General features: G+C 29.9%; 1 protein-coding gene and 1 long non-coding RNA gene across 2 annotated transcripts; one reads left to right on the top strand and one right to left on the bottom strand.

Annotated features, from left to right (window-relative positions):
* Positions 1-4,944: 4,944 nt before the first annotated feature.
* Positions 4,945-8,191, bottom strand: LOC119671950. Its single transcript, XR_005251851.1, has 4 exons — positions 7,937-8,191; positions 7,739-7,833; positions 5,165-5,190; positions 4,945-5,093 (listed from the first exon to the last, which is right to left on the bottom strand). It is a non-coding gene; the product is annotated as an uncharacterized LOC119671950 (long non-coding RNA).
* A 3,229-nt stretch (positions 8,192-11,420) lies between these two features.
* On the top strand, positions 11,421-14,413 carry LOC119665673 (protein odr-4 homolog). The gene is made up of 5 exons (XM_038074905.1): positions 11,421-11,789; positions 11,860-12,055; positions 12,189-12,267; positions 12,324-12,446; positions 13,333-14,413. Exons 1-5 carry the CDS (start codon positions 11,697-11,699, stop codon positions 14,198-14,200), a joined length of 1,359 nt encoding a protein of 452 aa, XP_037930833.1. The 5' UTR covers positions 11,421-11,696; the 3' UTR covers positions 14,201-14,413.
* Positions 14,414-14,633: the final 220 nt, after the last annotated feature.

Below are 14,633 nucleotides of genomic sequence, written 5' to 3'. Positions count from 1 at the left end.
TATTTTTAGATTTTGATAAGTCTTTTTCGGTGAGATTGTTTGCGTTACGCCGCATTTAATGACACAGCAAATACATAAAGATACAAGATACATATGATTTGGTGCTTTGGTTAAATGTGCTTATAGTTTATCTTCTAATTATGATTATATATAGCCTCTAAGTTAACTACTTCCAAAGGAATTTCCAAATTGGCTGATAAAAATAGCAGCCGGTGATGCTGACTGCTGTCGATGGTTGAAAGCGTTTTAATAGGATTTAAGCATTTAAACTAATTTTAGCTGGTCCATTGTTAACATCCGTAGCTAAAAATATCAAAATATATTTAAAATTGATTCTTTTGAATAACTCTAAAATTCTCATTAATCAAAGAATCAAAAAAGAAAAAAACAATTTTGCTTTTGGTTAAAAAATATCGAATAAAAAATTCTTTTGAATAAAATTCAATTAAATTTTAATGGACGTTTGTTAATCTTTTGTGTAAATAAAGCGAGTTTTGAAGCGCAGGAATCGTGTCATGAAATATATTAATTACTGGTTGTTTTTTGATTTGACACTCGTATGTATTTTATTTTATTTGGATTATTTCTTCAACCACAACAGTTAAGGTTTTTGATATTTTTGTTAAATCGATTTAAGTTGATATACATTAAAAGTTGATACCAATTATTACTGTATAAAGTAGCGTTAGTTATATATGTGCGGTGATAACGTAGTATACATTTAAGGTCGGCATAGAAAGAAGACCTACAAGCGACACCATCAGAGCTGGTTTATGGCGCACACATACGCATGCCGGGAGAAATGTTCGATGGCGAAGACAAACAAGTACCGCAAACGGAGTTTGTAAAGATAATAAAAGCAACGATGAGAGAGCTGAAACCGTTACAAACCTCACGTCATATGGCGGAGAAACCGTTCGTGCATAAGGATTTAAAAAGCAGTTCACACATATTCCTATGTAATAATGCTGTACGTCCTCCACTGAAACAACCATACGAGTGGAAGGTAGAAGGACGGACAGTAAATGTTAGTGTGGACCGCGTGAAACCCGCATACATGGCGAATGAAACCGGGGAAAGTTTGACAGGAGAACGAATGGAAGAACCTAACCGCAGTGACTGTGTTCAACATACACCGAAGGTGACTAGAGCGGGAAGGATTGTACGGTTTCCAACAAAGTATACTGGATAAGTGTCACTTCAACAGAAGGTAGAATTTGTCGTCAGTTGGGTGTCAAATTCTAGAAGGGACTGTGTGGTGATAACGCATTATACATTTAAGAAATCAATTTGACAGAAGTAATTTTATACTAAGAAAACAAATTTTATATAATTTATATATTTTGTAATTGAGAAGTAATATTAACAGCAATAAAGGTGTTGATACAAGAAACTGCAATTACAACATATGTAACCCAATTTTAATAATTTTATATGCACCATTAAAAATAACGTATTGTAGATTTTAATGTCTATAAAATGCATTCTATAAAATGTGCACCAGCTACAATCGGTTTAAAATAACACAAAAAATTAAGAGAATGAAAACTGATTCTTGCACAGGACACTATTCTCTCCAAAACTTCTAAAAATAAACTAAGTAAACTTAATAAGTAGTACAATGGCATAATATATCTCCCAAGAAAGAAATACTTCTATTGTAATTACATTACTTATTAGCTTAATTCGATATACATTAAAAGTAGTCAATGTAAATTGATCAAGTGGTACACAAGTATAATTTAAAGCAATAACTTCAGTTATTTGATAATCTTTAAGAAGAAGAAATACGGGTAATTTAGTATAGGAAATCTGTGCATTATGTAGTCATATAGAAAGTTTTGAAATTCTTATAGCATAAATATTCAGGTAGTTTTGACAAAACTACCTAAAGCTTATCTTAACAAAGTTTTGATTAACATCAATAGTTCAGGATCCAAGATTTACATTGAAGTTAATAAGTACGAATTGTTATTATTGTAAGAAAACGGATACACTGATATGCAAACTGTTGTTAATAACGTATGCGAATAGTCAGTAAAAGTCGACCTAAATATCAACGCCTCAAAGACAAAAACAATGGGAGTGAAAACAAGCAATCAATCGTCCATCCTTTTGAACGATTATAACACTGAAGATGTGCAGGAACTCGAATATTTGAAGAGCATAGTCAACAACGAATGTGGTACGTCAACAATGTAAGCGTCGAAACTAAAATCAGAATATTCAATTCCTGCGTAAAATCGATATTATTAAATGGGTGCAAAACATGGACGCTAACGAGGGCGTCGGCTCAGAAGTTACAAGCCTTCGTTAATAGAAGCTTGCGACGTATTTTGAAAATATGGTGGCCTGCAAGAGTCTCCAACGAAGAGCTATGGCGGCGCGCCAAACAAAAGCCAGAAACGGAAATATTGATGGTTCGTCCATCCACTGAGAAAGCCGACAGACGCAATTGCCCACGCAGTTATGGAATGAAACCCACAAGGAGTAAGGCGGAAAACAGTGGCAACCAAAATAAACAAATCCTATAACCAGCTGCGTTATGCTGCTAGAAACAGAGACGAATGGAAACATTTTGTAATAACTATCTATGAATCGAGTAAGTTCTAAATTCAATTTTTATAAATGAAAAACATCTTTTAATAATAATAATACGCACTAATACGATTGAGATCAAGTTACTGTTATACTTATTTTATTAACAGTATGTCAACAGTAAAGGTATATCATCATACCTTTAGAATAGCGACTACTTATTTTATAGATTACTTATTAGGTGTTAGATTACAGACTTATTCTAAGCTGAGAAAGGGGCAACTTGCAGGAGCCTGTGTGATTTATTTCTATTCCCGAAACTAATGCTATCATATCGTAAAAGGCTTTTCAAATTTTGTCGACTAAAGCGACAAACCGATAAAGCTTCTTCTTTTAGCCAACTCCTGTTAATAGTTTGTTTTCTAAAACGTTAAGCTACTATCTAAAAGCGAATGTTATGATTCCATGACTTGTTTTGTTCTCCTTACCGAAAACGTGTTACCATGAAATATACTCGTAGTTTTATTCTGTGAGTCTTTTCATTTGAAAATTAAATTTATTTTATTAATTCATGACGTTATTGCATAGTTTACGTGATCAAATGCGAACTTAACAAAAACTTTTATGAATCAACTTAGCAAATTTCAAAATGATTCACATCATTCCGCGATCGACATAAACATTTTCAATTAAACAATTGTAGTTCAAAATTTAAATTATTTCAGTGCAATAAATCAACAATGAAATACAATTGAACAATGTCATTGAGAGGAGTAGACCGAGGAGTTCACTGAGAACAATGGACTAAATGGAATTGTTTTGCACAAAATTCACGAAACTACTTCGAAATTAAATATTTTTTCCTGTAGACTTTTTATTTAACTGCAATTTCTGCCTTTTCATACATTTTTTATAGATTGAGTATCTAACCTTTTTCAAAAATTTTTAACAGTAGCTGCTACTCACCGCTTTTATAAAAAGTAGAAATTCATGAGGCTTCTTAAAAGAATCTTTCATTTTCTTGTGCATAAACTCTGCTAATCAATCGCAATTAATTATGTATTACTAAGAGAAGTTATTTCCTTAGATAGATAAAAATAGTAAATTACCTTTTCTGAGTCACACCTGATGTGATTTGTGTGTTAAGTAAATTTTTTTAATACAAATACGCATGGATAAATCAAATTATGTTCTTTAACATTTATAATGAGAAATAAAATAACAATAAAAGTGATAAATACGAGGTTCAAATATTGGTCATTGGGTTATTATGATAATGAGATACAAGTTCACTTCATCTCCGTCTGACAAACACATTCGGCGAAGTAAACGAACTGTGAGCTTATATTTGTATAATTTGTAATATTGTAATATGGGAAGTGGGAAGTTAGTAGTTGGAAGTCAATGAACAATTAGTATGGGTTTATATTCTTCATGTTTAATAGCTCTGAAATATTTGTACGTGCCTACATATATATATATATATAATAATATATATATATATACATTAGTTTTGCATATTGTTCACATAATAATGAGCCGTGACGTATAAGAGCTACTTGATGCTACGCCTTGATTTTCCATTTAGGTTTTCATTAATTGTTCACACATTGTTAAGCAAATCTGCTTTGCCATAAAAAGTATCTGAAAACCGCAAATTAAAGTTCAAGTGTTGAGGGTCAAGTAAGAAATTAAATGAAACTCTAAACATATCAAGAGAAAACATTCACAAAATCACATTCACAGAAGATTTCATTTTTTCCTTAAATGATGTAATATTCCATAGATATTTTAAATTCAAAGCAACTTTTCCGCTTTTTGAAAGACATTTAAAGCTAATTTTTTGGATAGATAATTATGTAATATGTAACTATTTCTTCATTTCGCCTGTTAACCTGTACTGCTGTACTGTAATGATCATTTCTTAACTTCTTCAATCAATTTTTCGTAAGGATGTGAGAAATGTACTTGTACTTGTTAAGAGCTTCTTTATTAAAAATCTTAAATTACTTACATTTTAATCTTAAAGGTAACGTTCTGCTGTTTATTGAAATTGATCATGCCATAATACCGTTTCTCCAGATCGAATTAGTTCGTTAACATATTGCCGTTGATTCGAACTTAGAGAGAAAGCATGTGGTGACAATTCCAATAACCAACAATGGTTACTCACCTTATAATACTAAATAAATTGGCACTACATATATATTTGGTACGTCACTTGTGTATACATATGTATACAGTCATAATTCAAAAATATGCTAATGAATGTAATTACATCAGTTTATTTAGATAAACAAGACGTAAAACAGATTTGGTTGGTACTCGTATTATATATGTAAGAATTATACGAGTATAACAATTCACAATATTTTGTGAATATTTTGATATTTCCTAGATTGTCAGTAGTTTCCAAGATAGTCTTGAAATTTCGGAACCAATTACGATTAAAGAACGTATTTGTTGCTATTTAATCCATATACATTATTGATTAGCAATGCAAGATAAATAGATTTAGTTATGTCCATACGTCCATTTCATTGTCAGGAATTTATCTAAAAATTAATAGAACTAATTGAATTGAAAGTTTGGATAGGGTAACCTATAGAAGTAGGAGAATACGAACCTCTCGAACAGTCGAGCTGCAATATTCTCTTTGTCATTCCATAATAAACAACAAAACAGTGGTAATATAAATAAAGAAGAGAATACTGATCTCATTAAAAAGTGCTTAAAAATATATTCAAAGTAAATTTCTTAACTTATAGTAAATTTGATAGTGTAAAATGATTGAGTGTAAATGTGTGAATAAAGAACTTATTAACTATCTAAATAGAAGACCATAGTGGAATGTCAGAAATTAAGTAAGCTTCACCAAACTGTAATCTATCGGGAATATCATCTTTTTTGGTGGGGTTAGCTTAGCCTTACCGACATATATATATATATATATATATAAAAATTGAGTATTCCTTTAAGAAGAGGAAAGAGGAAGACTTCTCTTCAATCAATTAATCCATTCAGGGAGCCCAATCTATATTCTAAATAACTAATCATCTTTATCAACTGCGTAGGTTGAGTTTAAAAGTTTAAACAAAAGGGCGGTAATAAGTTACCTTCACAGAAGACAAAGTCTACCATGACCAAAACTAGACAACCAAAAAGCGTTTAATGGCAAATAAACTAGAATAATTTTTGTGTAGTTTTGTTATTGGTGAGATTAAATATTCATTAGAACTAACATTGAAATTAATATTCACATATAAACGATAAATAATTGAAAACACAATCAATTACATTTGAATGAAATCATATATGAACTTTGCTGAAATCCAAGTTAAGGGTCAAGTATACAATTTTTGTCGAGCAATTAATTGCAGTAATAAACTTGAACCAAATATTCAAGATGAAATTATTACTATTCTAGATGTGAATAATCGAAACCCACTCCTAAAGCGAGATTTAAATTAAAATGCAAGCAATTACCATAATCTGAATACTGTTTGTTTAAGAGGGCGTGACAACGGCAGGAGGTGCTAACATTCACATGCAAAATATCCACTAATCCCCACAATTGCTTTAAATTGTTTCTTAATTTTTAAACGTTACTGACCACAGCAAATAATTGCAAATTAATAATATTAATAAAATATAATGTATGTGCGTATGTAAATTTTTTATCTTGGTACAACAATAACAAATTCCTATCGTTTCCGATTAATACCAACATAATTCGCAAAATTAAATTAACATAACACTGACCTTCATTGAAATATTAAAATAATTTCCAACAACAAAATAAAGCCAACAACAAAACACCACATACCAAACAAACACTAACACAAACACAAACACAAACACGGAGTTGCCAATATTCAAACGTCAAAAATATGCACTGAAAACTAAAAACTGAACGCATTTAACGTAATTTAGGACTTGAGAGTGATTTTGTCTAGTAGAAGTAAGTGGTTAGTAATTGTCAAAAATAAAAATTTATTAAATAAATATAATAATAAGCGACATGCAAATATATATTAGGTAGAAACAAAAAAGTGCTCTTTACTTCCCCGAATTTAAGCAATTATATGAGCTACTTAGCTACTTTGGCAAACCGCTCAAGTGGCTCGCAATACGCCTAACAAAGCCCAAATGACAGCTCTGTCACGGCGGCGCTGCCGTGGAAGTAGTAGCAACAGCAGCGGAGCTAGTGACAGCAACAGTAGTCACATTTAAAAATACCTCGAACAAGTACAACGACATGCCCGTGGAGGAGTAGGGAGGCCTCCAAATAATGAAATTTAAATTGATAGTTCTCATGGCAGCAGAAAACAAAAGTAAAACGCTAACATTTAAACTTATAAGCCAAGTTAAATTGCGCGAGAGTTGTTGAACCCAAAATTTTATGCAACGAACAAATTTGTTATGAAAATTAACTTCAACGTTTTGTGAAGCATTTAATATTAATAAGTTAAATCATACAATTATACTGAAACTAACCTTAATTAAAAGTTAACGAAATAAAATAAAACACAATTTTCTGAGTTATGGTAGCTGGAACAATAATAATCAGGTAACCAATTTATTCCATAAGATTCCAATGAACCTCAATTTAACAAAACCACTAATTTACATACGTCATCTTTTCGTTAAGATTACATTTGTACATTACATGCTTCTACTGCTGAAGATTATGTACCAAACTGACCTTCATTAAAATTTAACAACTCTTCCTCAACTTTTTTAACTATCACAAATGGTGAATTCAGATACACACCACTCTCAGCTCTAACAGTTTGTTAAATTTATGTATGTATATAACATAAGGATAACACTTCGTTACATAAAGAATGCCGTTATTATAACAATAAACTGATAAATTGTAACTCTGTAAGTATTCTGTTGCTGACATGCTTTTTTTGAACTCTGTTAACTTATAGGTAAGTTGACATATGCAATATGCCCCTTGCAAAGTGTTAGAACACTTAATGAGTACCGAATGTAGTGCAACTGTAGTTAAATTCAAATGCAAAACGAGTTTGGTTCTCAATTTTTATTGTTGTGAAAAAAACACAAGGAAGTAATTAATGTAAACTTAAACAAACATTTAATGCTTAATTTTAAAACAAAGTAAATTAATTATTATAACTAAAAATACTAAATGATGTTTTAACACAAAGAATAAATTCAGTTTTCAACTTACCTCACACTGGTTAACAAAACAATGAATTGGCCTAGATTTAATAAAGATTGCTCACAATTAGACGGAAAGCGAACGAGAATACATAAATAGGATTTCTATTACATAGAACAGGATAATATTTTTTAAATAACCTCGATATATTTGATTATTGCTTAGCTATTGGTCAACATAAATAAATAAATTCAGTTTTCAATTTACCTTACACTGGTTAACAAAACAATGAATTGGCCTAGATTTAATAAAGATTGCTCACAATTAGACGGAAAGCCACCGAGAATACATAAATAGGATTTCTATTACATAGTACAGGATAATATTTTTTAAATAACCTTGATATATTTAATTATTACTTAGCTATTGGTCAACAGGAAGATGCTTTGATGCTCCAGCGATAGCAATTAATGAAATTGCAATTATCGTTGCCGCAACGGATTTTGCAGAACGTGAAACAGATTTTTATTAATTCTTTTATTTTAGAAAATACAATTAATAAATTAAACTTTCCTTTGACACATTAAAAAAAGAGTACAAGTTAATTATAGTTTGATTTATATATTTAACGTGTCATAGATTCCATTTAAAAGCTTGATTAGCAATGTAAAGTCTTGTGACGGATCCACTAGTAATTGCGTCTTCTGATTTGTCTTTTTTATTCACACCGGTTACTTATCCAGGTATTTTATTAATGATGACACTAATCATTTAATACATTCTCCGTTAACATATAACTTACACCAAATTTTAACTTTGAGTAATGACGATGCTATCAGTACTGAAGTTATGAAACGCATCCTGCAAAAGTCGGAATGCATTCTTATGTGTAAAAGAAGAGGGAAATGGTGTACATACAACATGTTTATATCTATCATATTCACACCATGAAGTCCCTTCTGTTTCTTATCACTTGCACAAAATCTTGTTAACTGGTGTTTGTGATAGGTGTGACTTTTAGATGGGTAGTTACCCACATTGGAGTGTCATAAATTTTGTGACCTGTGTATTCACTTCTCGACGAGAGTCGCTCTAGTCGTTCTAGTCGCAAAATAATTTCATTATCAATTTTTGCATATGAAAATATACTTCCTAAAACATTTTAATTGCTGCTTTACTGCGTCAGCATGTTCCAGCTGTGTAGGGGCACTCGAAATAAGACAATTTTAACCTGTTTCCACACTTAAGTAGATACTTTGTACGAGGCCCATTTGACAATTTCAAATTCGTTTGCTCATTTTTAGTTATTATTTTCTTGTTATTCTCACTTCAGTTTTATTTTTAAAAATTCGTTATTTCGCTTTGGTGCAAACAGGATTAAGTGCCGTTTAAGCACTTCCTTATTGGCGATTCTTTGCGAAATTATAATTTTTTCTGAACGTTTTCATTATAATTTTTAGATAGTTTGGGCTTTATTGTTTTTAAATTGTTTCTTTAATGTTGATTTGTGTAACCTTCATGGTATGAATTGCATTATGACTACAATGACTATGATGTCATATGAAGCTTTTTGGTTTCTGCTTAATTGTACCACAAATAAATTTCTTATTAAGGTAACTATGTGTATATTAAAGTACATAAGCCCTTCCGATAGCAGCCACATATAATTGTAAATGTTGTATAATAATTAAAATATAATAGTAAAATATTATCTTTTTGTTGTACTAAAGGAATTCAGTCCAAATGTACATAAAACAATGTAATGCTGCATATAAATTGCCTTAGTTTTGTAAATTTATATTTATGACGAAAAAATAACTTCATTTTAAAATAAGTCAGTGCTCAACTTAGCTTAAATATATAAATTAAAACAAAAAATAAAACTGTTCAATACTACTTCACAGTACCAAAAAAATAAAATAAATAAAATACTGTCAGCTAACAGCACCAATAAAGGGAAAAACGTAGAACGTGACAGACAGTGACAACCAAAAAGCGAGTATTTTAGGATATTTTAGTTAAAACAGGGAAATAAGTAAGCTTTTATTAATTTTATTTTGAAACTTAATTATGAGAAAAGAAAACTATACTAATATAATATAATAGAAGGGTTTGGTACTAATATTGAGTCACACCAACAAAAGTTTATTTAGAATTAATTGAATTTTTGGCTCTCCATACAGCTGTTTCGAATATTCTCAAATACTTATAATCAGTAGTCTTTGGAAATATTTGTTGGTTTTAAAAATTCGTATATAATTTTTGGAAAACAAACGTTGGCTTTTAATATTCTATTAAGTAAAATTATAAATAAATATAAATATTTATATGTAAAGCTGGTTATTTTCTACATATAAACTGAAGAAATTTATATCAGTTATATATATATATCTTATATATATAATTCTTCTGTACGTGTGTTGACAGTGAACTCCTCCTAAACGGCTGAACCGATTTTGATGAAATTATTTGTGGGTGTTCAAGTGGATTCAAGGAAGGTTTAGATTCACAATTTGGCCTACTGGATAATGTCTTTTTAATTAATTTTTTATTTTTTGGTATCCATACACATTTATATTAGAAATTTAAAATTTATTCATGCTTACTTTGATTAGTTTAAAAAGTTTAAAATCTTTAAAATGAATCGTAAAACTGCCGTTGCATTAAATTTCTAATATAAATGTATATGGATACCAAAAAACTGTATAATAATTAAAAAAACCGTTATCCAGTGGACCAAATTGTGAATCTAAATTTTCGTTGAATTCACTTGAACACACACAAAAAAAAAGAATTATATATATAAAGATATAAATAACGTACAAAAAATAATGGCACGTCTTCGTGGATGAGGAGGAACCGTCGGTTAAATAGATCGGCAGAAAACAATGAAAATGTAAGAAACCAGGATACAATCACTAATGAAAGTCAAGAGCAACGAAACGAACGCCAGGAAAATTAATTGCAAGGGGAAACAACGTTCGCTGGGTCAGCTAGTATATATATATATATATATATATATATAAATGTATTTCATAATTTAAGATTGAGCACATTTATATTATTTTTTCCGACCGTTTTTTTTTATTTTATTACTGCTATTTGTGATAGATAACTAATGTTATTCATAAAATAAATCCATGCGTATCCAGAGTTTTATAAGATTAACCTAAAATAAAACACAGAAAAATATTAAGTATATCATTAAAACCAGAACCGATTTTGAACCAGAATATTCAACTTTTAAATATAATTAAAAAGAACTATCGGTTTTGCGAATTCCAAATTGAGGACGAGTATAGATGGTTCACTTTATAGGGTCAATAGCTCCGATTAATATAATATGCGACATATGCGAAATATGTGATGGATATGAAAAAATATCTAATTGTTAGAATTAGATTAAAATTTCATATTTTATAGATTTTCAAATTTAAATTGAGATTATTTAAATTTAAGACATATGCACATGTAAATATATAACAGATTTATGTATTCATTAAACTTTATGCATATTTGAATTTAAATTATTTTGAACTCAATCTAAATATTACATACATTACTGTACTATTAACCACTAGATGGCTCTGCAGTATTTTTTCAAAGAATCATATCATATAATTACAGTACAAATAAAAATTTTATTCAAAAACATATTATCGAACTTCAAATGTTTATTAAGTTTTACCTTCGTGTTATTATTAAAATTTTATTTTCTTTAAATTTCAACAAAGACAATGCATTGCACACATCACATTTTCTTATCATGCTCTTCTATAATCTTTGATCTAACTACTAACTACGAAATAAGTACTTTTTTTCTAGATTTCATTGGGCAACCCTCCTGCCACACGTAAACAAATTCTGACATTTTACATTAAAAACAAAAATTATTTTTTAGACATATTGGCAGTGTACTTTGTTACTAGAAAGTTTTAAACGTTAAGGACTATACTGAATGTATATTTTATTTTCAACAATATATAAATAACATTTTCATTTGATTTAACACGAAAACGTTAACATTATGCCTATTTTACTATTGAGTAAATCAGATGAAATTTATTTGCAAAAATGTGGCCAAGATTTGGATTTTGCTTTCGGTATAGTTGCTGGCCAGGTAACATTGAATGTTGGAATTTGAGTGTAGTGTGTTACGATTTTAAAATTTCTATTTTCGTTATAACAAGCATGCTGAGCCAGAAAAGTTCGTTGTCGTACACTTAGCCAAAAATTGTGACGAAGATGAAGTGGCAATGCAAGATGGTGGCACAGAACAAGAATCACAAAACGCTCCAAAATGCATCGATGACATAGATGTCTCAGTCTTGTCACATCAGTGGACAATGGCAGAAAAAATGTTGCCAGGATCGTTTCGAGTGTTAGGTAAATGATGTAGAAAAAAAATAGGTTCATCCTGACATTTCAATAACAAACTAAAATCATAAACAGAAATTGTTTACTAGCGCCACGATAGTACGGCATTCTTTAAATATATAATATATATATTTCATTTTAGGTGGATTTGTATCAACCAAAAGTGAAATTAATGAGAACCTTTTCAAGAGCGCAAAGAGAATCCTAAACGAAATTCAGAAGTGAGTATTTTATTTACAAGAAGTAAATACCAAATTTAATTCTATTTTAATTTCAGTATTTTATTGAAAGCTCAGAATTATATCAGCTTCGTAGATGACGTCAACAAAAACCTGCTGTTTTTGGCTTACTCAACAACTACGAACAAGGCAATGTGCAGATTTTATACTCACAGCAATAAGTAAGGCACTTTCATTAATTTCATTATTACAAAATTACTATTATTATTGCTGTTCTGAATTTCGAATGCTTCATTTTTCGAAAACCAAAATTAGGAAAATATCTTTCCTAATTAAGTCTGCATGCGATTGCATTTATGCAATTACAAAATAATTTGTAGATTTTGTAAATCAGAAATGTTAAACGATAAATGATATTGCCTTTCAACACAATAATTTTACTTAACATTTTCAAAGAAACGTTCCTAATATAAATAATTCCCTTTTCGCTTCTTTTATTCAAACAAATATGAACGTCCAGGGAATGCAAGAAAACATATTTTACGGCAAACATAAAATGCGTACTATGGTAAATAATTAATAATTAGCAAATTTAAAGTTTAGAAACATTATAATTTATTGACATTATTTGACATTTTCAAATATGCGTTTTGTTTTGGTATTTTTCTCATATTGACTCTTTGCTGATTTTTCCCACTTTATTTGTGTACGTGTTTTCGATTTTATTTTGACTAAAGTTCCATTTTTTTATCAAAAATCGAATTAAAATTTTTCAAATATTTTGAACTTCGATTAAAAATCTATAAGGCATAATTTAGCTCCAAAGGTTTTGTACATTCTTTCTTAATGTACCATATTACTTATACGGTGATATGACACATATATTTTTTGTTCTTAAATGACTTATAGTTTATATATATGAGATATTTATTGTATATGTGTAGTTTATCTTGCTTTTCAAAAGTGATTCCAGTAAAAAAGCTGGAATCGCTTCTTAAAATGGAATGCATTTTTATTTATGTGTGTATGCATATAAACGTATATAACTTTGTTTTTACATTTTAATCAAAATAATGTTTGATGTTTTAATATTGTATCACTTTATAGTGGCGGTACCCTTTCACCTATGGACTGCCGCATTGTAGAAAAACCATTCGAATGGTATGAGTTTGAAACAAATTATGATGTGGAGGGAATATACAATATAGTGGATGTGGATGCCACCACAAAAATTAACATTGAGGATCAATTTAAAAAACTCATAGAGGAAACGAAAAACGAATTGAGCAAATCCACAATATTATTTGACAACGATTGTCTTTTAAGCGAGGAATTGTTGGAAAATTATGTCAAGAAGAAAAAGGAAAATGACAACATAAGTTCAGTGAAGTGTTTTTATCCAAAAATTTATGTATTTAATGAAATCCCCAGCGTTATGTTAAATATAAAAACTGAATTTAAAGTATTCGGCAGTATCTCGTCACGTATTTGGTGCAATCCAAAAACATCTATAGGCGACGTGAAGCGCTTTATTTGCGAAGATATAATGCGTTCATTGGCGGCACGCATACAAGTTTACTGTGATGGTCTGACAGATCCAAACGTGAGTACAGACTCAGACTTTATGGGAGAGCCGCCAAGACGCATTTATTTTAAATTAACTACAACTACTAATGACACACCTGTGCAATTTTCGGAATATATATTTCGTGGTGAGGCACCGTTAGTTGCCGTTGCCCAAGCCAAACAGTATCTGGACATGGAAATCAGTGAGGAAAATATTTGTAAAGATTTGGAAAGGGTGGCTGATGAAGATCGTTTGAATCAGAGCACTCCAGACTCAAGTTATTCCATAGCAAATAACACAGAAATTGAAAAAACAGAAACGAAACGCAGTGTATACTTCTGGGCGTTTCTCATAGCATTCGGGGTACTTATGCTGTCCGTTTTACTTGCTATCTACCTAGGAAAGTAAGACCGATTTAGGGAATTAAATGTGCATTTCAAATGAAGTGTATGCAAAAACCTTTTGCGTCATCAAATATATATTTTTACCGTTTTTACAAGAACAAAGAGCTGCAAAATTTATATGATGGACCAAATGTTTGTTGCATGCACAAAGCCCGATATTTATTACTTAATTTTTTTTATTTTTATTTTTTTGTATGTAAATGTTAAAATTTTCTAGTGTCTTGTTTTTATCAATATTCATAATAAACATATAAAAAATAAAAAAATAAATATGATATATACAATTTATTACTATATATAAGAGTTCTTTAAAGGCCATTAACGAATATCTAGGTAAAAGGATATATATATATATAGACTACTTAAATAAAGAAAGAAAAATTTGAATGGAATAGGACGTTTTAAAACAAGATTTAAGACATAGGGTTGTGTTCGAT

Source organism: Teleopsis dalmanni, chromosome 1 (genome assembly GCF_002237135.1).
Source record: "Teleopsis dalmanni isolate 2A chromosome 1, ASM223713v2, whole genome shotgun sequence".
NCBI lineage: Eukaryota > Metazoa > Arthropoda > Insecta > Diptera > Diopsidae > Teleopsis > Teleopsis dalmanni.
The sequence above is the reverse complement of the archived record's forward strand: the minus strand, read 5'-3'. Positions and strand labels throughout refer to the sequence as shown.